Source organism: Balaenoptera borealis (assembly GCF_965194805.1).
Source record: "Balaenoptera borealis genome assembly, chromosome: 5".
NCBI classification, from domain to species: domain Eukaryota; kingdom Metazoa; phylum Chordata; class Mammalia; order Artiodactyla; family Balaenopteridae; genus Balaenoptera; species Balaenoptera borealis.
Window position 1 is genome coordinate 7,875,234 of NC_138862.1, and position 26,954 is coordinate 7,902,187.

General features: G+C 42.5%; 1 protein-coding gene across 3 annotated transcripts in view; it reads left to right on the forward strand.

Moving 5' to 3' along the window:
- The window catches only part of KCNJ6 (potassium inwardly rectifying channel subfamily J member 6), a 298,142-nt gene that overhangs the window by 56,982 nt on the left and 214,206 nt on the right, over window positions 1-26,954 (forward strand). For 2 of the 3 annotated variants that reach the window (XM_082394589.1, XM_082394591.1), the window contains exon 2: window positions 18,295-18,346. In XM_082394589.1, coding sequence (XP_082250715.1) covers window positions 18,322-18,346 — 25 coding nt within the window. In that variant the 5' untranslated portion in view covers window positions 18,295-18,321. Of the gene's footprint in view, window positions 1-16,140; window positions 18,347-26,954 lie in introns of those variants that run through there. The other variant, XM_082394590.1, reaches the window with a different exon arrangement.

The window sequence follows — 26,954 nt, forward strand, 5'->3', positions numbered from 1 at the left end:
AAAAATTAAAAAAATAAAAGATATCTCTCAGGTATCTTGACTAGGTATAAAATTTAACTAGGTATAAGTATAAAATAAGAGTAGGTATAAAAGTATTTGTCTCACTTTTTTTCCTAAGGACTTCAAACCATGTTCCGTTGTCTTCTAGCACTGAATGTTTCCAGAGAGATATATAAAGACAGTCTTGCTTTTCCCCTTCTCAGTGTGTTCTTTGTGCTTTGATGCCTGTAGAATTATTTCCTTTTCTTTGAAGTCCAGTACTTACATCAGGATATGCACCAATGTCCATGAATTTTCTTCCTCCTCCAAGAAGGATATAGTATGCCCTATCAATGTTAAGAATTGAGCTTTATCTGAAAATTTTCTTAAATGATATGTTCAAATATTTTTTCTATTGATTTATTCTGTTTTCTTCTCCAAGGACATAAAGAATATATTGAGTCATCTTTGTCTTTCATGCCCATCATGTACTATTCAATCCTTTTTTTTTTCACTCTTTTGTTTGTTTTCTTTTTATTTTGCTCATTTTCTCAAGTCTGCACTCCATGTCTCTGATTGTATTTTTATCAGTGTCTTTTCTCTTTTGTCCAAATCCAAGGTGGCTTCTATTACTATATTCACTTTACTTTTCTCATCTAGGTCATTTTTAATTTTATTCTGTTGTTTTGTCATTTCCTCCTACAGCTCAGGAGTCTCTGCTTTTAGTTCTTGAAGTATTGAGGTTAGTTTTCACCAGTTCTTTGAGTTTGTGGAGAATCATTTTGTTGTCTTTTTCATCTACTCTGCTACAAAATGTTTCCTTGTGTTTTTCCTCAGTAGCCTCTAGTTTGTCTCTTTTTTGGCAAAGTTTTGAATAGATTCTCTGCTCATTCCTCATGAATGAGGGGCATTCTCCCTGGATCAGCTATCTGTGAAAGGACAGTCTAGAGAGGACCCAGGAAAGGACTGAAAACTAGCAGAGAGTCTCTGGCTCAAAGTGAAGCTCTAATAGTGGATTTTGTCAGAGGGTGTAGTCCTTAAATCACTACAGCTAAGAAAAATTGGCAGCCACAGAGCTGCCAACCATCACAGTTCCTCCTCCATTCAGCCACCCAGGGAGACTGCTTCTTGCAGATCTGAGCATTTTCTCATTTCCTTCTGTTTCCTGTGGCCCCTCTGTGGTGTCACACACTGTCCAGGGAGACTCCCACAGGCAGCCCTACATCTTCATATTGTTGTTCTAAACATTGGTTGTGCCCCAGGATGGAGAAGACCATGCTCTGCCAGTTCTGCCATAGATCGCCAGTGTCCATCAGTCATTCTTTCTCACTGACAGGCTTCATTGTGATCCAATTTCTGCTGCATATGGTGCATATCCTTTATATATAGTTTGGGACTATAGACATGTCCTAGTTTCACAAAAAAAATAATAAAATTCTTTTTTGTTTCTTTGCCTCTGTGCTGTTTTCTGAAGGAGACAAAGAAGCCCTTGTCTTATTCTCTTAAAAGTAGGTATCTCCACAAACAAAGGTTTAAATAAATACTACTTGTTCTTTTTTTCTACCCCTAGAGAGTTCAATTCAGTATGTCTGCAATGGAGCATAATCATCTCTAGGCTTAGAAAGAGCCCACAGGCAATGAATCTGAAACATTTAGGATGCCACTCAATGGTACTCCTATTCAGAGTACGGACTCATGAACCATATAAGGTGATCTCACACTGGAAGGAAATCAAGTAACCATCGTATTTATGCATATCAGCACCCTAGCCAGACACCTCCCCCAGTGCAGAGACCATTGATCAGACCTAAGACTGAAGAGAGGTGGCTTATTGTCACCATGCTGGTCTTTCCCATTTTTGCTTTAATTTTGAAAATTTGGGGGCCAACAGAAGTCACAAAAGTAACAATAGAGTACACATCCTTGTACCCTTCACCCTTCTCATTCGCCTTATTTGTGGATTCCCTCTCTCTCTTTTGGACTATTTGAGAATTAGTTGTAGATGTCAAGATACTTCACCCCTAAGTGTCTGAGCATGAACATCCTGGGAACAAGGACATTCTCCACATCGGTTTGAATACCACCTGCTCCACAGCCTACCTTGCTGATCTCAGTAGAGATAGGGAGTCAGGAACAGAGAGGGTAGATTCCCACACAGGAGCCAGAAGCACAAAATCACCCTGAGTTCAGGACGTGAAAGAATCAATTAGGGAGAGGGCAAGAAAAATGCTAGCAGGGTCTCCAGGGGAAAAGGTCCAGGCCACAGGAAGGAATTGAAAATGTTTAAGCTGGTTGCTGCTTTAAGTTGAGTAATTCTATCCCCACCCCTACACCAGAGTATGTGATCCAGGGAATGCCACAATATTGTATAGAATTGCCTCTGTGATATTTAGAAAGCAAACTTGAGTGATTTTAAAATGCAGGGATCCTGAAGAGCTTCAAAAATGATGTTTGGACGCCCCCATTCCCCATGCTTCTGGCCGTGACTCCCTGACTGATGGATAAAGCAAACACCATCTGCCCGATGCCCAGCCCCACAGAGGTTCCAGACTTAGGAAAGAAGTTTTGCCTTGAGCTCCCTGAATCCCACCTCCACCCCTCCCCCTTGCCTTCTGCTGTCCTCTGGGATGGGGAGCCTGAACATCTGCTGCCTGTCAGAAACTGAGGCTCTTGGCTGTGCTGGGCCAAACAGCCCACCTTGTAACTAATGGTGGCAGGAGTCATTTTCTTTTCCTATGGATACATATCAAACAATTGGGGATCACTGAATTGTCAGTGGGAAGCCCATTATTGGGAATACACGGTTTAGAGAAAGATTCACTACTTGGGGGCAGGACTGGGTTTCCTAGCTCAGCAGCACTGAGAGGCCCGTGTGAACACAGCACAAAATTATGCAATGACTGGTCCACAGGGAGGGAGGGTCCCCAGCAGACGCAGTCACTCTCGACTTCTGCCTTTTGAATTGGAAATTTACGGTCGAATTTTTAGGTCTCATAAGGCATAAAGAAAGCTATTTTTTCTGCTCCACTTAATTTTTTTTGTCTCAGAATGGCTTAAACTGCACAAATGATGCAAACCCATTTTCAGTGACACAGACTAGGAATCTCAACCAGCCTCTTCTCTCCTCTGGTTTTGTATAGAAAGGTCCCAGGGATAGTTAGAACAAAGCAAGGTGAAGGTCATATTAATTCTCCAAAAGGAGAGCCTCTCCAATAGGGAGGCTTACGAGAATGAAAATTCCACTTCTCTAGTTCCTTTAAAGCCCTAGAACAGGAAAGCCACATCCCACTCCAAAATCTTTTCACTAACTGCATCCTCACTGCAACACTTAGAATGAGGGCAGGCCTGAGTGTCAGAAGAAGAAGCGGGTGGCACGAAGAGAAGAAAAGAAAAAATACATAGAAAAGACAAAAACAGAGAAAAAAAAATTTTTTTTAGTTTAATTCCCTTTTGGTCAGAGAACATAGTCCATGTGATTTCAATTCTTTTAAGTTTGTTAAGGTTTGCTTTATGGCCCAAGATATGTTGCATCTTGGTATACATTCTGTGGGCACGTTAAAAGAATGTACATTCTGCTGCTGTTGGGTAGAGTACACTATGAATGTCGATTAGATCCTACTGGTCAGTGGTGTTGCTGAGTTCCTCTATATTTCTGCTGATTTTCTCTCTAGTTGTTCTAACAATTGTTAATAGTTGAAGTTTTCAATGATACTTGTGGGTTTGCATATTCATCCTTTCAGTTCTATCAGTTTTTGCTTTACATATTTTACATCTCTGTTGTTTGATGTATATTCATTTAAGATTGCTACATGTTCTTGGTTGGTTGACCCTTTGTCACTATGTAATGTTTTTCTTCATCCCTGGTATTTTCTGTGCTCTGAAGCCTATTCTATATGCTAATAAGGCCATACCAGCTTCCTTTTCATTAATGTTTGTGTGTTATATCTTTTTCCATCTTTTTTACTTTCAACCTATTTATACCATTACGGGAAACAAAGTCTACTGTGTTTACCTCTATATTTGCTTTTTCTATGTCTTTTCTCAGTTTATGGTGTTCCAGAAATCCTTCTTTTATCATTTTCTCTTTGTTTAGATAACTTCCTTCACCATTCTTTTAGAGTGAGTCTGCTTTTGACAACTTCTCTTTGTTTTACTTTATCTAAGAATGGCTTGATTTCCTCTTAATTCATGAAGGATGTTTTTGCTGGTATAGAATTCTGGGCTGATGATTCTTTGTTTTCAGTAACTAAAAAACATTGTGCTACTGCCTTCTGGCCTCCATAGTTTCTGATGAGAAATCCACTGTCATTTGAATTCTTTTTCCCTTGTAAGTAATGTGTTGTTTCTCTGGATTCTCTCAAGATTGAGAGAGTGGCATGGACATATATACACTACCAAATGTAAAATAGATAGCTAGTGGGAAGCAGTCGCATAGCACAGGGAGATCAGCTCAGTGCTTTGTGACCACCTATAGGGGTGGGATAGGGAGGATGGGAGGGAGGGAGATGCAAGAGGGAAGAGATATGGGGTTATATGTATATGTATAGCTGATTCACTTTGTTATACAGCAGAAACTAACACACCATTGTAAAGCAATTATTCTCCAATAAAGATGTTTAAAAAAAAAAAGATTTTCTCTAGTTTTCAGAAGTTTGATTATGATGTGTCTTTGTGTGGGTTTATTTGGGTTTATCCTGTATTGGATTTACTAAGCTTCTTGAATTTGTAGGTTATTTTTTTAACTTGGGAAGATTTGAATACTCTTTTAGTCCCAGCCTCTTTCTGCTCTTCTTCTGGTACTCTGCAGCATAAATCTTAGATCTTTATTATAGCCCCACATGTTCCCAAGCCTCTGCTCATTCCTTTTTCAGTCTATTTTCTCTCTATTGTTCTGACTGAATAATTTATATTATTCTGTCTTCAAGTTCACTGCTTCTTTCCTCTGTCCCCTTCACTCTACTGCTGAGCCCACTCACTGAGCATTTTTTGCAGGAACTGTAATTTTTAGTTCTAGTATTTCCATTTGGTTCTTCTCTACACTTGCTAAAATTTTTTACTGAAGCTTACCATTCTTTGCTAAGATTTTTTAAAAATTTGTTTCATCATGTTTGTAATTGCTTGTTGAATCCTTTGTATGATGGCTGCTTTAAAATTCTCATATAATTCTGAAATCTGTGTCATGTCAATGTTGGTGTTTGTCTTTTCTCATTCAGTCTGAGCTCTTTCTCTTCCTTATTGTGACAAGTGAATTTTTTAATTGAAACCTAGGCATCAGAAGGATTGTAAGACTCTGGATCTTATTTAAATCCCATATTACAGCAGTTCTCCTCTGACACCACTCTGGTGGTGGTGGGGTTCCACCTAATTACTACCTAGTATGATGTCAGTCTCCACTGATATAAGGATGAGGGAGGATCCTTGTTACTACTGGGTGGGAATGAGAGTTTAAGCTCCCCAATGAGTCTCCAGTGATACCACCCTGGACAAGAGGGGTACCTCATTGATGCTTCCCCTCTGGTCTCCACTACACTTTGTGGAAGTGGCATTGTTATTGATGAGTAGTAGTGGAAGTCCTGACTCTGTACTAGGATTCTCCTAATGCTACCTCAGTGGGGATGGGGAGGGCTGCTTCACTACTGCTGAGTCTGGGGAGAAGTCCAGGCTCCCCATGTGGTCTCTAGGGGGAAACTATTACCCCTCAGAAAGAATGAAAATCTGGGCTCCTCACTCTGTCTTCTCTGATACCCCCCTGGCAGGAGGTTTGGGGTGCCTTGCTACAGCCTGGCAAGGGTAGGAGTCTAGGCTCCCCACTCATCCTCTGCTCTCAGGGTGACGTCACAATTTTTTTCCATGTCGTTTTGGCTGGAGTAGAGCTGTTATTATCTAAAAGTTTTCTGTCTTTCTAGACTACCTCTTTCCTAGTCCTTTGGCTAGAGAAGGCAGACTTTTGGCGGGGGGCCTTTCTGTCTGTATCCATTGACATTTCCAAGTTGCCAGCTTCTATAGTGTCTGGTCTAGGACATAAGAAGCAAAAAGGAAAACACAAAATCAAAACACAGGGAACTCACCACCATGTTGTTCTTCAGGCTCAAGGTCCCTGGTCACTCTGCCATCCTCTCTCCACTTTTTATGTTTGTTATATGTATTGATATATATATACAGGCAGACCTCGTTTTATTGTGCTTCACTTTATTGCACTTAGCCAACACTGCATATTTTACAAATTGAAGGTTTGGGGCAACCCTACATCAAGCAAGTCTATTGGCACCATATTTTTCATCAGCATTTACTCACTTCCTGTCTCTATGTCACATTTTGGTAATTCTCACAATATTTCAAACCCTCCACCAGCAAAAAGATTACAACTTACTGAAGGCTCAGATGATGGTTAGCATTTTTTAGCAATAAAGTATTTTTTTAATTAAGGTATGTGTATTTTTTTAGACCTGGAGTTATTGCACACTTAACAGATTATCGTGTAAACGTAACTTTCATATGCACTGGGAAACCAAAACAATTGTGCGACTCACTTTATTATGATATTTACTTTATTGCGGTGGTCTGGAACCTAACCCACTATATCTCTGAGGTATGATTGTAATGTTCATGGTTTTTTAGTTGTACTTAGTGGGAAGAATAGAGAAAAGTACACGTATGCCATTTTCCCAGAAGCCGAATTTGGATGATTAATTGTAAGTAGAGAGAAAAAAAGAAAGGAGGACAAAGAACAAAAGACAAAGGATAAAGGAGTGGTGTTTTCTTGCTCCCCTTTCTTCTCAGAGATGCGTGCTGCCTAGAATCAGCCTTGAGGTGCCTAATGAAGGGGTCGCCATCTCTCCTTTCCCTCCTCTGCCCAAACAGAAGTCCAAGCTGAAAATGGGCAAGAAGCACGAGAAAATGATATGATTTTTGTCAGTAAATGTTCCTCCATTCTCCAGCCCTGTAAATGTCACATTCGGTTATGAAATTGCATTTTGCAAACTAACATTTTTAAAATATCCCTCCGACTTAGTATCTTCGTATTGACACAGATGAGAGATTGAAGTATCGCATCTCCTTGTCCCCTGCATCCTTTCTCACACATGCGTAAGCAACAGGCTGACTCCTGGTGACTCCAATAGCTGGGGCTCCCAGCTGCCCATTTGGCTCCCCTAAGACCCAGTCCAGCAGGGATGGTGTCTCTTTTGAAAAGAAGCATCCACACCACTTCCCTGGACACCAGCAGTGCCCAAGAGTGGCCTGGCTTGGGAAGGAACAGTGACTGTGGTCCACTGGGCTCCCCATATCACGGGGGAATTTCCACATGGGTTATCCAATATTGGGCAGCCTAGGCCTAAGTTTCACCATTGAATTAATCTCCTTTCAAAACACTTGATCATGGCCCTCCCAAAGGCTGTTCGTGATTGTACCTCACAAAACTGAGCATAAATGAATGCATGAATGGATGGATGAATGAATGAATGAATCCCTTGATCTTCGCTACAACCCAGCCAGTTCTTGAGAGAGAACATGGCAAATTGCCTCATGGCAACACAGCACAGCCCTAGCGAAGGAAGCTATCTCATTCCTGCCAATGGAAACCATAGGTAGAAATTAAAAGGCAGGGAAGTCGTGAACTCTGAGCAACTGTTTTATCTGGGTAAACTGGAAACTGGAGAAAAATCGTTTTCTCTGGGCAATGGGCCTGGAGAGCTGCCACAGTACCTTTGTACAGGGCTCCCCAATACAACATTCAGTCATTAGCCAAACGTAAGACATTCTACGGACCATATGTATCTCACCATTGGACTTGAGCAAGTCTTTAAAAGAGGGTTCAACCTGCTGGGTGAGGTGAATTTTTCTAAACATCCCTTATATGGCAGAGTAACCAGTGACCAGTTGTTTTTCCAGTCTGTTCCTGTCATTTCTCCCACTTCACCTCCACCACCACCCCCATCACCCACCTCTGATAAGATAACAAAAACAACTCCATACAAACAAAAGCAAAAGAAATTAAGGATTTTTTCCCCCTTTGAAACAACTTTAGAAGGGCTCTTACAGGTCATTCTATTGCACCACTTCCTGGAGCAGAAATCCATCTGGAGCTTTCTGGACAAGTGATGACTCAGTATCCCATGTCAGGAAACTCACAACTGCTCAAGGAAACCTTATTCATTCTATTCATTCTTTTTTTTTTTTTTTTTTAAACAACAGAAATTTATTTTATTTTTTTTAACATCTTTATTGGAGTATAATTGCTTTACAATGGTGTGTTAGTTTCTGCTTTATAACAAAGTGAATCAGCTATACATATACATATATCCCCATATCTCTTCCCTCTTTCGTCTCCCTCCCACCCTCCCTATCCCACCCCTCTAGGTGGTCACAAAGCACCGAGCTGATCTCCCTGTGCTATGCGGCTGCTTCCCACTAGCTATCTATTTTACGTTTGGTAGTGTATATATGTCCATGCCACTCTCTCACTTTGTCCCAGCTTACCCTTCCCCCTCCCCGTATCCTCAAGTCCATTCTCTAGTAGGTATGCATCTTTATTCCCATCTTGCCCCTAGGTTCTTCATGACCTTTTTTTTTTTTTTTTTAGATTCCATATATATGTGTTAGCATACAGTATTTGTTTTTCTCTTTCTGACTTACTTCACTCTGTATGACACTCTAGGTCCATCCACCTCACTACAAATAACTCAGTTTTGTTCCTTTTTATGGCTGAGTAATATTCCATTGTATATATGTGCCACATCTTCTTTATCTATTCATCTGTTGATGGACACTTTGGTTGCTTCCATGTCCTGGCTATTGTAAATAGAACTGCAATGAACATTTTGGTACATGACTCTTTTTGAATTATGGTTTTCTCAGGGTATATGCCCAGTAGTGGAATTGCTGGGTTGTATGGTAGTTCTATTTTTAGTTTTTTAAGGAACTTCCATACTGTTCTCCATAGTGGCTGTATCAATTTACATTCCCACCAACAGTGCAAGAGGGTTCCCTTTTCTCCACACCCTCTTCAGCATTTATTGTTTGTAGATTTTTTGATGATGGCCATTCTGACAGGTGTGAGATGATATCTCATTGTAGTTTTGATTTGCATTTCTCTAATGATTAATGATGTTGAGCATTCTTTCATGTGTCTGTTGGCAATCTGTATATCTTCTTTGGAGAAATGTCTATTTAGGTCTTCTGCCCATTTTTGGATTGGGTTGTTTGTTTTTTTAATATTGAGCTGCATGAGCTGCTTGTAAATTTTGGAGATTAATCCTTTGTCAGTTGCTTCACTTGCAAATATTTTCTTCCATTCTGAGGGTTGTCTTTTCATCTTGTTTATGGTTTCCTTTGCTGTGCAAAAGATTTTAAGTTTCATTAGGTCCCATTTGTTTATTTTTGTTTTTATTTGCATTTCTCTAGGAGGTGGGTCAAAAAGGATCTTGCTGTGACTTATGTCATAGAGTGCTCTGCCTATGTTTTCCTCTAAGAGTTTGATGGTGTCTGGCCTTACATTTAGGTCTTTAATCCATTTGGAGTTTATTTTTGTGTATGGTGTTAGGGAGTGTTCTAATTTCATTCTTTTACATGTAGCTGTCCAGTTTTCCCAGCACCACTTATTGAGGAGGCTATCTTTTCTCCACTGTATATTCTTGCCTCCTTTATCAAAGATAAGATGACCATCTGTGCGTGGGTTTATCTCTGGGCTTTCTATCCTGTTCCATTCTATTCATTCTTTAGTTTTGTTTGGGGATTTTGCTTTCTCTTCTTTGGAAACCGAGGGATGAATTCCTTTTAGTTTTCCAGTTGTTCCTGAAGTTGTCATCGTTGTTGCCTCTGGAAGTCATGGCTCCGAGAAGGAGAAGTCCTATGACAGGAGTATGTGCAGGTGGTGGGGTACAGAGAGAACAGTCACTAGAAAAGGGGTAGCTGGGGACAATGTCAAACAAGAGGTCAAATCTGAACTGATCCTCGAAGACAAGTAGGAGTTAAGTGTGCAGGCGAAGAAGGTGGGAGGAGGGATAGAGCAATGCAATGCGTTCTGGTGCCGAAAGGGGCTCATTTGGCTGGAACATAGTTTAGAAGCAAGGATGATGGGAATTGGGCCTGGAGAGGTAAGTGGAAGCCAGGTCTCCAAGGGAAGTGTCCTGACTTACCACGAAATGGGGCAGAGTTGGGAGTGCAGAGCAGTGGTTAGAGGACTCACTGGGCTCAGAACTTGTATGGTGGCTGAAAGGAAAAGAAAGGAAATAATTATGGAATCTTCTCCCTTTCCGCTTGTGAACAGAGACGGTTTAGCAAAGCTGACGCCTCTGATGAAAGTGAATGGGAGAGGCATCGGCCACTGTAAGGGCTAGGATTCCTGGAAGATAGCTCTGGAGGTGACAAGAGCCTCAGAGAGATGCTGGCCCAGAGGGAGGCAATAGATTGAGTGAAATGAGACCGAGAGAGAATTCCAGGCTGCTTCCAAGATTCAGTACTTAGCAGTTGAGTCCTGGGAAGCTGGAGTGAACCTAGCACAGGTGCATCCTGGGACAGGAGTGCCTACCTGAGTTGGCGGCAGCGAGAACAGTGTCTGTGTGTTTCAGCTGCCCAGGTGTCCTCGGTGCCTCTCTGCAGGCCGGCTCAGTATTCTCTTTAAAGGAAACTTCTTGATATGACATGGGTGATAATGCTTGTCTTATATTTTATGATATTTCCAGGAGCTCTAGGAAAGGAGGAATGAGTCACTCATCAATATTCCAAGAAACCTGTCACACTGGGCATTTACGAAACATTGCTGGGTTGTCGATGCAGGAAGTCTAGAGTGTAGCCCATGGGGTTTCGAGCAGGGGAGGACACACGCAGAGGTTTGGAGAAATTCTGCAGCCATGTGATCCAGCAGTTTCTAACCCTTAGCCCCACAACTGTCCCTCTTGACAGAAGTTCATGTGCTCAGCATACTTCCAAGAAAGAACCCAGGGTGATGTCCCAAATCCTCTCCTCCCACCTAAGACTAAGGGCACAGGGGAATTGAGATGATATGAGTACAAGCACAACCTTGAATTCATTTAATTTATTTTTGTAAGACATCCTAATGCCTCCACGCAGTAGAACCCTCCCTAGTCTGGTCAACATGGCTGCAGTGGTGCATCCTAGGGAACCCCGCAGGGTGACCTGTATGCAAGGGACCTTAGAAAGGGTGTCTAGCGGAGACAAGGGCTCTCACCTTGCGCAGAGGAGGCCGTATCACCAAAAGCCTCCTGCGTGGCCTGCCCAGTAAGAATTTCACCTCCTCCGTCAAACACGCCCCTACAAATTTTTTTTACCCCAAATCCTATCCATCTTTAGATCACCCTAGGAGCCTTTCACTGAGTAAATCAAGGATAAAAACTAACTGTCCCATGTAAAATTGTACCACACTCTAATGGACATGTTCTTAATTCTTCAAGCCCACTTGTCCCTTGGCTTCTAAGAGGGAGCTCTCTGGGTTTCCCCAAGGTTCAGGCCTTGGCACCAGCCTCCTCCTCCCGCAGCTTCACACATCACCCCAACTCCAGCCCCCGTCTCCCTCCTGAGCGACTCAGCCTGCCCCCCTTGGTCCTCCACAGTTTACACCTTCATCTTCTAAGCTGGCCCTCTGCTACTCTTCTTGCACTTGGCCTCAGTCTACCTGCGATCTGCTCCTCCTCAGGTACCAAGTTTCCCCACCTCTGTTTCTCCACCTGGAATATTCTGCCTCATGTCTCCCCTCCCCCCATCACTCTTAGACCCCACCCCCCCTTTTTTTTTTTGGCCACTCTGTGAGGCTTGCAGGATCTTAGTTTCCCGACCAGGGGTTGAACTCAGGCCCTTGGCAGTGAAAGGGCAACGTCCAAACCACTGGACTGCCAGGGAATTCCCTCTTCAACCCTTCTTGACACAGCGAAGCTCTTCCTCTAACTCTGGTTCCATGAGTTAGAACTTCTGTGTTTGACATTCAACTCCACTCCTTCCCAGCTCTGTGACCCAGGGCAGTTTAATGAACCTCTCTGTGCCTCAATTTCTCCATCCCCAAAGTGGGGGGTAATAGCATTTATTTCATAGGGTCATGGTGGAAATTAAATGAGATAGTCTAGCAATGCACTTAACATAGTGCCAGGGTGTAGTAAGTGTGAAAAAAATGTGAGGGATTACTATTTTATTGTGCCAAACCATAGCTGCATGCTGACTACTCATTTCCATGAGTTTTTTATTAGGCAAAAAGCTAATTAGTGGTTCTTAAATCTTCTGACCGATATTTTTCTGTAGCAACTCAAGGCAATATGTGGTACCACATTATAAGAACACTTAACTTGATTGGCTACCTGAGGATGGAGGCATTTTCCTTTTAAATCAGTCCTCCGGTGACCTGCTATGGCATCATGTCAGGAAAGTGGAAGAGGGAAGCTGTGGATGGAGACCACAGCTGGCACATTTATTGAGAAATCTAAGAATAAGGTGGGAGATTTGTGGCCCCTGTTTTAACCTGGAGGTGAGGTCCAATGAGGATACAAACTCATAAAATACCATTATCATTTCCCACTTTATATAAATGTTCCTTTAAGTGGTTGTAACTTAAAAAAAAATCACAGTTTTCTGATGAATATAAGCACACATTTTTAGAGAGATAAAAATATCCAAAATGCAAATATGACTGGTTTGAAATATATCAACTATGACGAGTTTCCCCCTCATCCTTAAAAGCCTACTTCTGGGTTCCAGAGGGTAATGCAGTCACACTGCTCAACACACAGACCTCACCCAGCTGCACCAACTGCTGCCCTCTGTGTGCAAGGGAGCCCCGTGCAGCAGAAAATCCCCTCCTCCACCCTCTCTAAAACCCGTGGCATTCATGAATCAACCCCCCCACCCAATACACACACAGTGTCTTAGTCGTAGCTTTGAGCTACAGCCAAACTCTGTTATAATTGCCCTCATTAAAAACCCGTCTGTCATTTCAGACAGAGAGGAGTATGTATCTGGCATGGTTCCAGTAGAAAGCCACATTCACCCTAATTGAAACAGAAGTATGGGTATAAATCTCCACACACACAACACACATCCCAAGCAAACTGCTGAGCTTTTATTTATATTCCCAGGTATGGTAGAGGGAACACAGTCATACAATAAGAAAATTAAATACCCACTGGCCCTGAGGGTCAATACTCTCCCCAAGGAGTTTGGTATGATTTTAACAAGACAATCGGGATTTTTTTCAGCATCTGTGGACATAGTTTGCTCAAACATGTCATCATGATTCCCCCAAACTCTAAATGTTTCTGTTATTCCATTAAATGTATGACAACACAATTGTAAGTGGAATTCCTCTTAGAGCAAAAGAACCCAACTCTTTCAAGAAGTGTGCCAAGGTTCTGGAACCTTGTGTTCTGGTAGAGGGTGTTGGAAATAGGGGTGTGGGGTGCATGGCCACCAGCTGTTGACACTTATGATGAGTGGTCTCCTGGAAAGTAGGCAGCCTTGGGTCTTATTAGTTTCAGGGAAAATTGCTCTGTTATATTTGGTACAAATGCCAGAGGTCAGTATTTGTCCTCTAATAGCAAGAACAGACTATAACCCTTGACCCCCACATGGTAGCCAAAGGGAATAATGATCACACATACACACACACACACACACGGATATAACACTTGGGTGCATTAATACACATTTTCTCATTTGCTCTTTACAATGGGCCTGTGACTGAAGAATCACAGATAGATACTACTTATCCCCACTTTACAGATAAGCAAACTGAAGCTTCCAGAGGTTAATATAGTAAGTGGATAGGAAGTAAAACCAACACGAAAACCTTTTAAAGTCCCCAACCTCTACACTTCTCACTCACTCACATTCTCAAAATAATAAGAACATCCAAGCAGCACAGACACAGTAAATAAGAACAATAAATTTTCAGACCAAATAGGCTCTTTTCTCCAAGACAATGAGATTTCTGTATTGTTCTAATTTTACCATGAGTAAACCAGTTGATTATGTCAACTGTCAAAGCCTTTGGCTCCCAGAGCAAAGATATTTCTTAAGGACTCAAAGCAAACATATCTGTCTTTTTCATCTTAAAATATCACCAATACTCACACTCTCTCCCCAGCTAAGCGCGTACAGGTGCCCTCTTCACATAGCTGACTACTTCTAGGGGCACCTCAGCAAACAGCAAACCATGTCTGAAATGAACAGACCAGAAAACTGTGGCCAAAATGTAAAATGCCTTACTCAGGATCCTAGGGTGTTTCCGTGGCAGAGACTTCTGGTCTACCATACACTTCCTCCCACCATGATGGTTGTGCCAATGGGAGCCTCTGCAAGAGACTACTGGGAGGTGGACTTGACTTTTCCAAAGGTCTCAGAATCCCTTACACAAATAATAAATTATGCAGTGATACATGATCAAGTATGAGCATGCTTAGAAACAAAACTCAGAAAAGATGGTCAGGAAGAGTAGGGGAAAACTGCAGAGATTGACTGGTACCCAGGGAAATTCTTAGGGATAAATTTGGGAGCACAAGGAGGAAATGGAAATTGGGTGATTGCCAAGGCAGGAAGGTACCTACAACTAGGGTGTGACAGGTAAAGACAGAACCATCCAGACAGCCTGCTGGTTAAAAGACAAGGATTGCATGCTTACTTGCTAGAGAAGAACTGACATATTTCAAGCAGGGGTGCCTGGGTCAAGCCTGCATTTTAGATAGATCCCCCAGGATTGTTTCAAGATAAATCTTCAGTGTTGCAGGTAAGGCTGGAGACACAGGGAAGCAATATCAACATTCCCTTTAAGCGACGGCAGCGAAGGGAGGTCAAATTTAAGCTAAGTGAAATATCAGGAGTGAGGAAGAAGGAGGTGGGGAATTCCCAGATTTCTGGCTTAGGTATAATGTGGGTGGTGATCCCATAAACCAAAGACAGAGAATGGAAGAAATCGCCCAGGTGTGAGGGGCTGAGGGTTGGCTGGTGGAAAGTGTGTGGGAATAGAGTAACCTTGAACACGTTGCTTTGAAACATGCACTAGACATCTGTGTGGTGCTGTCCAGTTGACGACATGAGTTCAATGTAGAGGTCAGAGCTGGATGTACAAATTTGGAAGCCATCAGCCATTTGTGGATATTGGAGCCATTGTTGTGAATGAGACTGCTCCAAGAAGAACACAGAGAAGGCAAATCTGAGAAACTCCAACACAGCACCAGTATTGTTGTATAAGGAATAAGGACTCTTGTCACAATATATCCCTATATGGTAGACCTTGAGGTTCTCGGGGAGTAGAGGTTGACACGGAGAAGAGACCAGCTTGGTGGAAATTCCTTTCTTGGCATGGGCTTCAGGTTCATCAAGTGCATCACTGTGGATTTGGACTTGACATTCCTTAAAAGATTCTCGTCCAGGTTTAACATGCTATCATTCCAAATCTCTTCCAGTATTGTAAATCCGATAACCAGGAATTTTACTTTGGAGGAAGCTCTTGGCTTTAGAAAAAGGAGGAGAATTTGCTTGAATGAAATGTAAATCCTTTATCGAGTATACATGTCATGTAATTGCAAACCTCAACTTTCCGATAATGAGGGAAGGACATAAGGAGTTTAAAGGCATCTCCTCGAATGACTAAACCACTTACACAGAAACATATGTCATGATTTCCACCATAAGTTATGCCATAGATGAGTCAAACTGGGAGAGCTAAATTTAGGACTTTTAAGTGCCCCTCCCCTCTCAATGTCAGAAGTTTCCATCTGGCACAGGGAAGAAGAAAATGCTGACACAGGCAGTATTTGATTTCTCCAGGATATCCAACACATCTGGATAAAAATAGCTGTAAGGAGCACCCACCACAAGACTGGAGTACAAAAGGTGGTGGGGCCCCCGGGTCATAAGAGATAACACAGTGACACACACACAAGAAGACAGACAAACTTGACAGGGCTTTGTAAGGATATAATGCCTGGAATCTGGGTGCCTGTGGTTTGGGGACTCTCACCACTGGGGCTATTAGAAGAGGGCCAAGCTGAAGAGGTGAGTGATCCAGAGTAAGACTTGATGGAGCACAGGGAACAAAGGGAAAGCAAACCATAGACCAGGATACAAGGAGAGATGGTGTAACTAGAGAGGCCAAACCAGCAGCAGAACTAGGCTAAGAGGTGAAGTGGAGAGTCAAGGACAGAGCAAGCAGAGACAGAACAAGTTTCCTACAGGCCAAGGATGAATTTCACTGAGTTCTCACCATGGAGTTGCATCTATGCATGAATTGCCATCAACCACTAGGTTAGACTCGTCTTTGAAGCAGCCTCTGTGCCGCACCTGTGAACCCGCGTGGCTGTGAGATGTTCCTCTCTGCCAGTCTTGTCTCTGCCACCCAACACTCTTAGCCTCTCCAGTAGCTGTGCTATTTCTTTACATCTTGAAATAAACCACACGGCAGGCTAAATATCATAGGTTAATGCCACCACAGTAGGATGGTAGATTATGGTTTCTTAGCTCCTTCTGTTCTCAAGGGCAATTATTAGTTTAAGTAAGAGGCAGTGCCCTGGTTTCACTGCGTTATTGCAGGGCTTGTGCAAGTCAAGTGTACTTGTGATGTGCAAAGGTGTTTATTGACACTCAACACAGACCCTTTTAGTTTGGGAATGGTGGCTCTAGAAGAATGAATAATGATGCTAATTGTACTTCAACACCCAAGCCATGACATGTTGACTCTAGTGCTAGCCAAGCAACAGTGAAGAACTCAACACTAAACTGTGGCCATGGGGGAAAATAAATGCCACCTTTGGCTTCTAAGAACCAGTGTGTTGATGGCACAGGAGCTAGAGGACAGCTACACGACAGAGTCAATGACGTACCTACTCCATGTGAAAGCATGCTACTGTCGTTCATAAACAGAAGGTCGGAGAAAGAAAAATGACAGTATAAAAACACAAGATACCACTTTTTGCTTATCAGTTTGGCAAAGATTGGGGAGGAGTGCTAAAGCCACTGGCAAGTTGGCAAGAATATACAGGAACAAATGTTTTTGAACACTGTCAGAGCCAAAGTTTGTGGGGGACAATTGAGCAATACATGTCAAAATTCTTAATAGTCATACTTTTTAACCAAATCATACCTAACTCTAATATTTATCCTCAGTGTTGATAGGAAAAGGGCACAAATATGTGAGTTCAAGGATGCTCATGACAGCGTTTTATAAAATAGTGACAATCTGAAGCAAATTCAGTGGAATCTGGTTGAGGAAATTATGGTGCAATTCATGATGAATGCTATGCAGTCACTAAAAAGTGATGATGTATTCTACCTTTATTGACATAAAAGATGTATGATACGGAGTTAAGTGAGAGTAGCTTACAACATCGTATGTATAGTATAGATATTTATATTTATAAAAAGGGGATTATATTTCCATATCTGTGTATATTTACAGGTATAGAAATGGTAATAGAAAGATTTTCACCAAAATATTACAGTGGTTTTCTCTGTGGGGTGGCATCATGAGAGAACTATAGTTTCTGATTTATAATTTTTCAATATTTTCTGAGTTTTTAAATAATGAGCATGTGTTAGTTTCATCATCAGAAAAAAAATAAGGCTGTAAAAAAAAGTAAAATAATAGCAGCCAATGTTTCAGTTACTACACATGTTAGGAGCCTAAGGAAATTAAAGAAATTGAAGAGAACTTTCAGAAGAGATGACCATTATTCTTAATAGCTCTGAAGTAATCTTCTAATTAGGACAGATTCAATTTATGTATGTATCATTCTCGCTCTCAGACTCAGTGGGTTATAGCCTACATCCCAGTTGAAACAAAATGTTTTCAGCCCAAAATAGATAAGGTCATAAACCCATCAAAAGTGATGACTTTCAAAAAACTCCAGGAATTCAAAAAAGTAAGACAAAGAAAAATGTACAAAATCTATTTAGCTTTTAGGAAAAAATGAGACCAAATGACTACAAAAATACTAGCTCCAAAAATACCAAAAAAGCTTCAACAGGAGAAAATAGAGAGCAAAAGACTGGCACATGGATGTCAAAATTCCAATGTCAAGGAGGTTTTGAAAACTGGTCGTGTGTCGCCAATTATATATATCCAAGATCAATGTGACAGACGCTCATTTCCAAGAGCACTGACAAGTTTTTTAGGATTCTAAAAATCTCTTTTCAGTGACTGACTGATCATATAGCAATAATGTGAGATTTTAAAATTCATTTCATCATTGGTGACCAAATTCTAACATAAGAGAAAGGGAGAGAGAGAGAAAGAGAGAGTTGTTGTTACAGACCCATTGTGTTGACTCATATTTAAGATGTGCTTTATACATAATTATCTTTTCTTCTCACCTCCAGGAAAAGCACAAAGAGGAAATTTCAACGATGGCCAAGTTGACAGAATCCATGAGTAAGTAACTTGAAATTTATTCTTCATTTTTGGTTTTGAATGGAAAACCACAAAATCTTGCAAAAAACATATCCCCTTGTGATTATCTGATTTGTCTTTCACTCTTGTGATAGCCAAGGTCTATTTAACACAGATCATATTGTGTTAATGTTACATTATGTGTTATTCAAAATTCATCTCTCATGGTGTCCAATTCTGTGCTGAAATTGTTCCCCAACATTATGGAGCTAAAGAGTCAAAATGAATTTTATTTGTAGCACTGCATTGGACATTGGGACCCACAATAATTTTAAACTGATTTTTAAGAGGTTTAGACAAAGTCTAAAGCTGAAGTTTTATGCACAGATATTCCATAGGATGGATAATCTAAAGAGAGGAAAGAATGGCTTATTGTTGTTAGACTTGTTAGGTGCTGTTCAGAAATTTCAGAGAGAACTATTAAAAAATGGAGTACTTGAGATGTAAGCAGCTTGCAATGATTTAGATTTCGAATCTATCAGTGGTATAATGCTCTAAGCTCTTAAGCCAAATAAACAGGATACACAAAGCGTTTTGAAGAGAAAAGAAAAATTAATTATAATAAATCCTCCTGCAAACTGAGAAATGCAATTTCCTGTGTTGACGTTTAACTATTAAAGACCATGTGGATATGAAATAAGTAGACAACGCAGACTTTTTTCCTTTGAAAAGGTACATTTTCCTAGTGATAGATTTCACATCTAAAGTGACAAGGGAAGCTTGCAAACACTTCTCCATTATCATCAGGGCCATAAACACCTACTTAAAATTGGCCTGCAAAATTAGCCATGGATATTGCACAAATTTAACTGGCCCCTGTCTCCTCCTTCTACTATTCCTCAAATCCTGAGACTGTTAGATACAATCGTTCTCCTGCAGCACAGTCAATGAGCCATTATCTCCAAAGGTACCCCCCCTCCAAGAAAAGGTAATGTTACAAGGTTCTGTACATTGCATTTCGTTAATTCCTGACCCAAAACCTCTGCCTAATTTCATGTATCTTGAACACATGCTAATTTCACGATGGAAATGGCAGCTCACAGGGACTAAGGGAAGGACAAGGTGCTCCCACGCCTCTCTTCTGCTCTCCTTTCTGGGTCACTCCTTGACCTCACTCCATTCCACCCTTCTCTCTACCTCTAGCTTTGCAGATGGAAAAACGTTCCGAGGATTTGCCACTTGGTTTGAAGAACACCAGACTGGTTCTCTGTCAGGGAAAGGCCCTTGAGTCATAGAAGGTGTTCTTCTCAGACCTGGAATGAAATAGTGAGGGTACCAGAACCACCATGAAACTGACATGCCTATGCTGTCAAAATATGGAGCGAGATTGGGACACACCAAGTAATTCACAATCCACAGCACTTTCACAGACTTAGTCCTAATCTCTGAGTCCAAAGTCACCAACACAAGAGACTCACAGATTCTCTGAATGCTAGAAAGATCAACGGGTTGGAATCTAGCATCCTTTTACATGAGTGGAGTCTGGGGTGTATGGTGCATTAAATCAAATAGTGTCTTGTGTGAGTTGTGATGCTAACAGGTTTTACCATGAGTCTCCTGTTAGAATTTGATCTCTAGTTCAGTGAATATTTTTTTAACTCACCTAACTGAATTATAAACCATTTAGGGCACTATAAAGATCTACTGGTCAATATTTCTGATAAAGGTATTTTAATTTTTCTATATCTATTGGATCCAGATGCATTTAAATAAGAGCCCCTCCCTGATGTGTTGGTTTTCAGTTTCATGTTTGCCTCTGCAATAATTCTAAGGACTTTGACCTATGCATCCACTGGCTTAAGAGAATTCTGCCAAAATTGAATTCCAAACCCTTCGGTAGATGAAAGGGCATGGTCATTCTTCTAATTTGCTCTGTCTTAAAAAAAAAAAAAGAAGAAGAAGAAGAAGAAAAGAAAAGATCACATAGATAAGCTCAATGCACAAGGAAATTAAAAGTTTGAAAACGGACCTTGGACTCATACCCAACATTCCAGTCCAGTAATCCTGACAAAGATAAAAAAACATTATAAAATATATGACATACTCTTACTTTTCAAGGTGCTCACTATGAAAGTTAATCACATGGTCAACACTAACAAATAGTTCATCAAAATTAAATTCCTGAATAACGTTACATACAAGTATACATTTATTCTACATAGGAAATCCGCAAGGAAATAAATACCTAATTATGGAAGGAGAGCCTATCAGTGGGCTAAGCAAAGAATTAACATTCAATTACTGCACAATAAATGTGACGGGAACATCAAATCCATGGCCACCAGAGAAAAGGGACGAAAGCAGAACCACGAATGCCTAGGACACAGTGCACTGAATGAGTTTTCAGAGCCAGTAAACACTCTGCTTGTTAAACTGCCAAGCAAAAACCATCTGGTTACTAGAATATCTCTCTAACTAGAACTAGAGAGCGATTCTTCTCCAATCACCATAGGGGTCCAAATGCTTCTGATGGCTATGCAAGTACCATCATGGGGATGGGGTGTCTTCTTCATCTTCTAGAGCAGGATGAGGAGTATTTCTTTCTATCACATGCCATTAATCAACCACCTCAAAAACAACAGCATTTGTCATTCTTTTAAAGGGCAAGCAAGGGACACAAAAGTATTCATAGGTTTTCAAATGTTTGAGGAAAAACAACTTTACTTAATAAATACATGATAAGACTTCAAAATATATTTGTCACATTGTTGAAGTGAGGAGAGTCATGATAAGGAAGAAAAAACAGAGAAAGGAAGAAAAAAAGATGAAATATAAGAAAATGCACATGAGAAAAATACAGGGGGAAACATATATATAAAAAGACCGAGGGACATCCCTGGTGGTCCAGTGGTTAAGACTCCGAGCTTCCAATGCAGGGGGCACGGATTTGATCCCTGTTCAGGGAACTAAGATCCCACATACCATGAGGCATGGCCAGGAAATAAAAATAAATAAATAAATAAATAAATAAATAAATATTTTAAAGACCCAGAGAAGGAGCTATTAAGGAGGAAAGAGACAAAATCAGGGGCAAAGAGAAGACGAGAAGGCAAAGAGAAAGGAGGCAAGGACAGATATTGACAAGGAGGCTCAGGGGGTCTAAAATTCATAAACTACACACTTGCATTCATTGGCTGTGGTCTTTGAACGTTTCAAAGGCTATTGATTTTTTACCACTGCGCTTTGACATTTTAATCTCTGTTAGCATCTTAGAAAAGGATATTCTCGTACTTCATCCATCAGAAACCCCGTTCCAAATGGGAGAGCGGAAAACCCCACACTAGAGGAAGTTACTCTGAACTTGCCGGTCAGTAACCAGGATTTTACTACCCACGCACTAACGGAAACCAAGCTGAAAGCCTGACCCAAGTGGAGACTCCCAACCTTGGCCATAAATAGGCACACAGTGACCCAAACAAGGAAACCAAATCCCACACTGTGCTGTCCTTAGAGGTGACGTTGAGGCTGGCGGGCTCTGTCCTGGCTACTCGAATGTAAGTCAGATAGTGACAAATTGCAGGTGTCGAGAGGCATGCAAATAGCCTGGGGCTCCGGAATCGTGATCTGTACAGAGTACCTTTGTAGGTTGTTCTTACATAGATTTCTGCAAGTAATTCTCTTCATGGTTGTCACCTGCCAATGTATCCCCCTACACCTGGGAACCTGTCAGACACCACAGGGGTCCATTAATACTGTGGATTACAATCAAATGTCTGTCTTGTGCATAGTGATGAAGTTGCAAGGGCGGGACAGGTGGCGATGCTTGGCCCCCATGCCTTCTGCAAGTTTCAGGGCCCCTTCCCGAGCCCCACCCCCAGGGCTCTGCAAGCATTCCTGGAGTCCCACTTCTGCCTCTTTCTCCACATCAGTCACAGGTATGCACTGCATCACTGCAGCAGGAGATGGTGCACAGGGCCAGCCGTGGCTCACTCTGAATCATGATGGGAAGAGTTGACTTCTGTTGCTTTCTGTCACCATCCGCCAGCCTCTCTCGGGCACGTGAGCCCCAGAGGATCCCTTCTGGTCCTCCCCACGAATCATTCTACCCAGGTTGTCCCCTCAGTTATCCCTGTGGTTATCACAACTGTAACACATCTGCACAGGAAACAGTTACCCATCATCTTCAAATAAAGAGCAGAGTGGCCACTGTATCCTGAGTAGCTTCAGGGTGGTCCTTTCCAGGTCAGGACAGAAGTGAGGGGACCCTGGTTCCTCCCACCGCCCGGGGCCACGGGCCTGTTTCGTGAGGCACTTAGAGGTCTTGGCTGTCTGCATTAATGTAGAGGGAATTCCTCCTCCTACAATTAAAGAAATTGTTCAAATTTAGCCCAGACTTGAAATGTTCTAGTGTCAAATGAAATGAAGAGTGAGAACCAATTACAGTCACCTCATATTAAATTAGCTTCATTAAAGCACAGTGGGGTTTTTTTTTTTTTTTTTTTTAATTTATGGCTGTGTTGGGTCTTCATTTCTGTGCGAGGGCTTTCTCTAGTTGCGGCAAGTGGGGGCCACTCTTCATTGCGGTGCGCGGGCCTCTCATTATCGCGGCCTCTCTTGTTGCGGAGCACAGGCTCCAGATGCGCAGGCTCAGTAATTGTGGCTCACGGGCCTAGTTGCTCCGCGGCATGTGGGATCTTCCCAGACCAGGGCTCAAACCCATGTCCCCTGCATTGGCAGGCAGATTCTCAACCACTGCGCCACCAGGGAAGCCCAGCACAGTGGTTTTTCAATCATTTATTCTCTCCTCATGGAGCTGCTATTATCACTCCAGCATTGTGTTAAGCCCTGGAAGGATAAGGAAATGGGGTCCTGGCCCACACCATGTGCAGCGTTTGGGGGTGAAGGGGGTGGGAGACTACAGCACAGAGAATCAGGGTCTTGCAGAAGCCGCCTGGTAAACACTGTAGCTGGAGGTGCATGCTTGCATGCGTGGGCATCATAAAGGCACCCAAAGGATATGCATGTTTCACCAGGAAGCCAGTGGGAGCATGAGTGCCCGGACCCAGGACCCAGGACCCAGCGTGGGGAAGCGAAGGCAGGCGGGGGGGACAGCAGATGGCTGGGCACATAGGCAAGAGTCAGGTCATAAAAGGACTAGTCTGCATTTTCTGTTTTTTCCTGTGGATGATGGGGAGGCACTTAAGACCCGCAGAAAAGCTAAGACAGGAAAGGTGAGGCAGGGAGCTGAGGCCAAAGAGCCAGGATGGGCCCAGGGGAAACCAGAATAATCCACAAGAGCAGGAATGGCCACCACCACCGCTCCAGAACCATCCCGCTAAGAAGAGGAAGCTCAAGTTGGAACCACCAAGGCCAGGAGCCAGGAAAGCAGGCATCAGGATTCTCCACAGGAGCACATTTGTCCCAAAGCATTAGGGTTCCTGACAGTGGGAGAATGGAGACACCGTTCCCTTTGGCATTAAACCCATGGGGTCTGTCCCCCTTGCTGGGGTACAGAAAGCTCCTTATCCCCATGGGGAAATGCCCGCCTACCCTCTCAAACACACTATTGCCAGTGCCCTGCCCTACGCCCTCTTGGGTGAAAGGAAGATGTCACAGGTCCAGGCAGATGTGGGTACGCAGACTTTGACTTCTGTTCATGGCTGGTAAGAGACCCCATAGCTGGATTGAGAGTTTAGGGCGATGGAGGATATTGAGGACGGGGCAGAGCTATTCTTTGCATGAGGTCATTAGGGCACGAAATGGCCCTCTATCCTCAGGGACTAAAGCTACACCAGGCCCACCAGATGGTGCTTTTTAAAATGTATCTTCTCCCTCCTGATAAAACTCAGACACTTTAAATATGGAAATCTGTCTCTCAGTCTCGCACACACACAGGTAGTCAGAGAATCATCTCAAAAGTCACACGACTTGATTTTTAAAGGTTATACTCCATTTATAGTTATTATAAAATATCTGCTCTATTCCCCATAACCTTTAAAAATTGTGAGTCACTGTATTGTTCACCTGTAATTTATATAGTATTATACATTAACTCTGCTTCAATTAAAAAATTAAAAAAAGACAACAGAATACTAAATTCAAATTCTGAGGGAAATGATTTTCCACCTGAAAATTCATACCCAGCTGATAGGTAAGTGGGAGGAAAGAATACAGGCATATTACAATCAGAAAGCATCCTTTAAAAAAGAAGGATCCCATGCATCCTTAAAAAAAAAAAAAAAAAAACTTCAAGAAAGAGAAAAGAATACAAGAAAGAGGACACCATGGGTTATAAAAGCAGTGAAATTTTTAGAAAATAAAGGTGTAAATCTAGTTCATTAAATTCATGCTAATCGCTAGGAAAACTAAAACCAGATACTGTTGACAGCATTTCCTCTGTATTTTATACTCTTCTTTATTATCTGCATTTATTTTTGTTTTGGATACAATTACTTGTAATAAAAGATTTAATAAAACTTCAAAAAGTCACCCCCTAAGAAAAAAGAGTAACATGACTTAAAGACAAACCCATTGCTCTTGAGCACTCGTTCTTGCCCTTACACAGTTTAAATCGTCACTTTGTTACTTGTAATTATTATCTAAATGAACTCCTCTGTGACAGCCACACAGGGAAGCATCGCTACCTCTCATTCCTGGACAAGGGAGGTTTCAGGTCTTCTTAAACCCCTCCCCACACGCCCCATCACTGTCAGCTCTCCCTGGCAGTGTGCCCTTGACCCTCCTTGCTGTCTCAACCTTCTCTCTCCCGTCAAGTCTCCCTTCTCACGTGCCTTCCTCCTCAACAGAGGGCACCTGTCGCTCTGGCCGCCCAGCATCTCCTCCAGACTCTCCTTTGGTAGTTTCCCACCTCCCTTCCTTTTGCATCTGCCAGCCTGAGACCATGACCCCCTCCATCCTGCAGGTGAGTTGATGTAGATGGGCCACGGGGCTGGGTGCCAGCCAGCACAGGTGCAGACAAGCAGCCCCTCCCCTTCCCAGCAGCTCTGCCATGTGCTTCTGCGAATAGGCTCTGGAAGCCCGACCTCCAGGCTGGGTCTCTCACTCTCCCGTGACTCTGGGAGCTCCGTCTTATCCCTGATCCATCCCGGCTGCTCACACTCACCAGATTGGCTCTGCCACCTCAACTAGCAAGTCTGACCAGAGCATCCTTCTTTCTGCGTCTTATTTCCTGGGGTACCTGCAGGACAGGGGGAGGGGGGCACAAGAGTGGATGCCCAGAGAAGCCAGTGTGGAGGGGCAGCAGAACGCAGATGGATGCAGAAGATTGTATTGTATGATACGTTGGGTCCCTTCACAGTATATCATTTCAGTCCCACCATTAGGCAGAAACGCTTCCCTTGATCCAAAGCGGAAGAGAAAGATCCAGCAACCTCTTCCCTGCTTGTGCTCCTCTAAAAAGCTGTTATTTTTTTACTAAGAGGCATGTGCTTTCCTTACTGGAATATATCTTTTAAATTCAAGGATAATCACATTCTGCTTGAGATTACGGGCCTGTTCAGTTGGAATCAGAGATTCTAGCTTGAGTTCAGAGGACCTGAAATGGATCATAGTCTTCATGCAGCTTAATGGCCCAAGCCACCATCTCCATGGGGATGGGCTTCAGGCCCTGCCTGGTCCCCCCTTTTCCTCCCTCTCATGTCCCTCAATGTGGGGACTTCCTTGCTTCTGTGGTTTCCATCTGCTGCCTCCCTTCTGAGGCTCCCCCGACAACAGCCTGCTCCAAATAAGAATGCAGATTCCTTCCTTTCTATCTCCAGAATGAGCATGTAATTTAAAGGATTTGACTGGTAGAAACACACAGCAATGTTCAAAGCAGCAAACTAAGTAAGTAAATTTCAGCTTAGGGTGCCTTACATTTGTATAGATTATTACTGTTCTTCGTGAAAATGGAAATGGAGAAAATCTGTTTTCTCAAGTTCGTTTTCCTTCCTTTAAGATTTTGGAGATCACTTTCACCCTCACCTTCTGATGAATGTTTGTGATTTGGTTGGTGAGAAACTCATCTCTGACACCGACAACTTCTCTCGGGCACTAGGAAGATCTAGATTGTGTTTCTTGCCTTGGGCGCCATTGACATTTGGATCTGGATAATTTTTCGTTGTGAAGCTGTGTGTATTGAAGGATGTTTAACAGCACCTTTGACTTCAACTCACTAGATGCCAGTAGCACCTTCCCCCACTTGTCACAATCCATGTCTTCAGACATTACTAAATTTGCTCTGCAGGGCAGGTCACTCCCCGTTGAGAGACTGGGAATCACTGCTCTAGATAAACCAGGAAGAACCAGTCCTTTCTTCTTATGCAGCAATAGTGGGACTTTCTAGTGAATTGCAGATCCTCCCGAGGTTTCGGTCTCCAATATCACTCCCTGCTACAGCCTCTACTTGATTAATGCAGGGATGGAAACCTGAGCCACTCTTGGTGGCCACCAAGAGAATCCATCTCCCTCGGTCACCTGGCTTTGGGGACCATCAAGTCAAGAGTATTTCTATTTTATTGATGAAGCGCAGAAGGATAAAGGGATTTTCCCAGTGTGATAATGTCCAAGAGGAGAGTTGTAAACACCACATCTCTTGGGGCTGGCAGAAATAGGGGAGGTGGAAGGTGCTTGGGGAGAGAACTTGGAGACC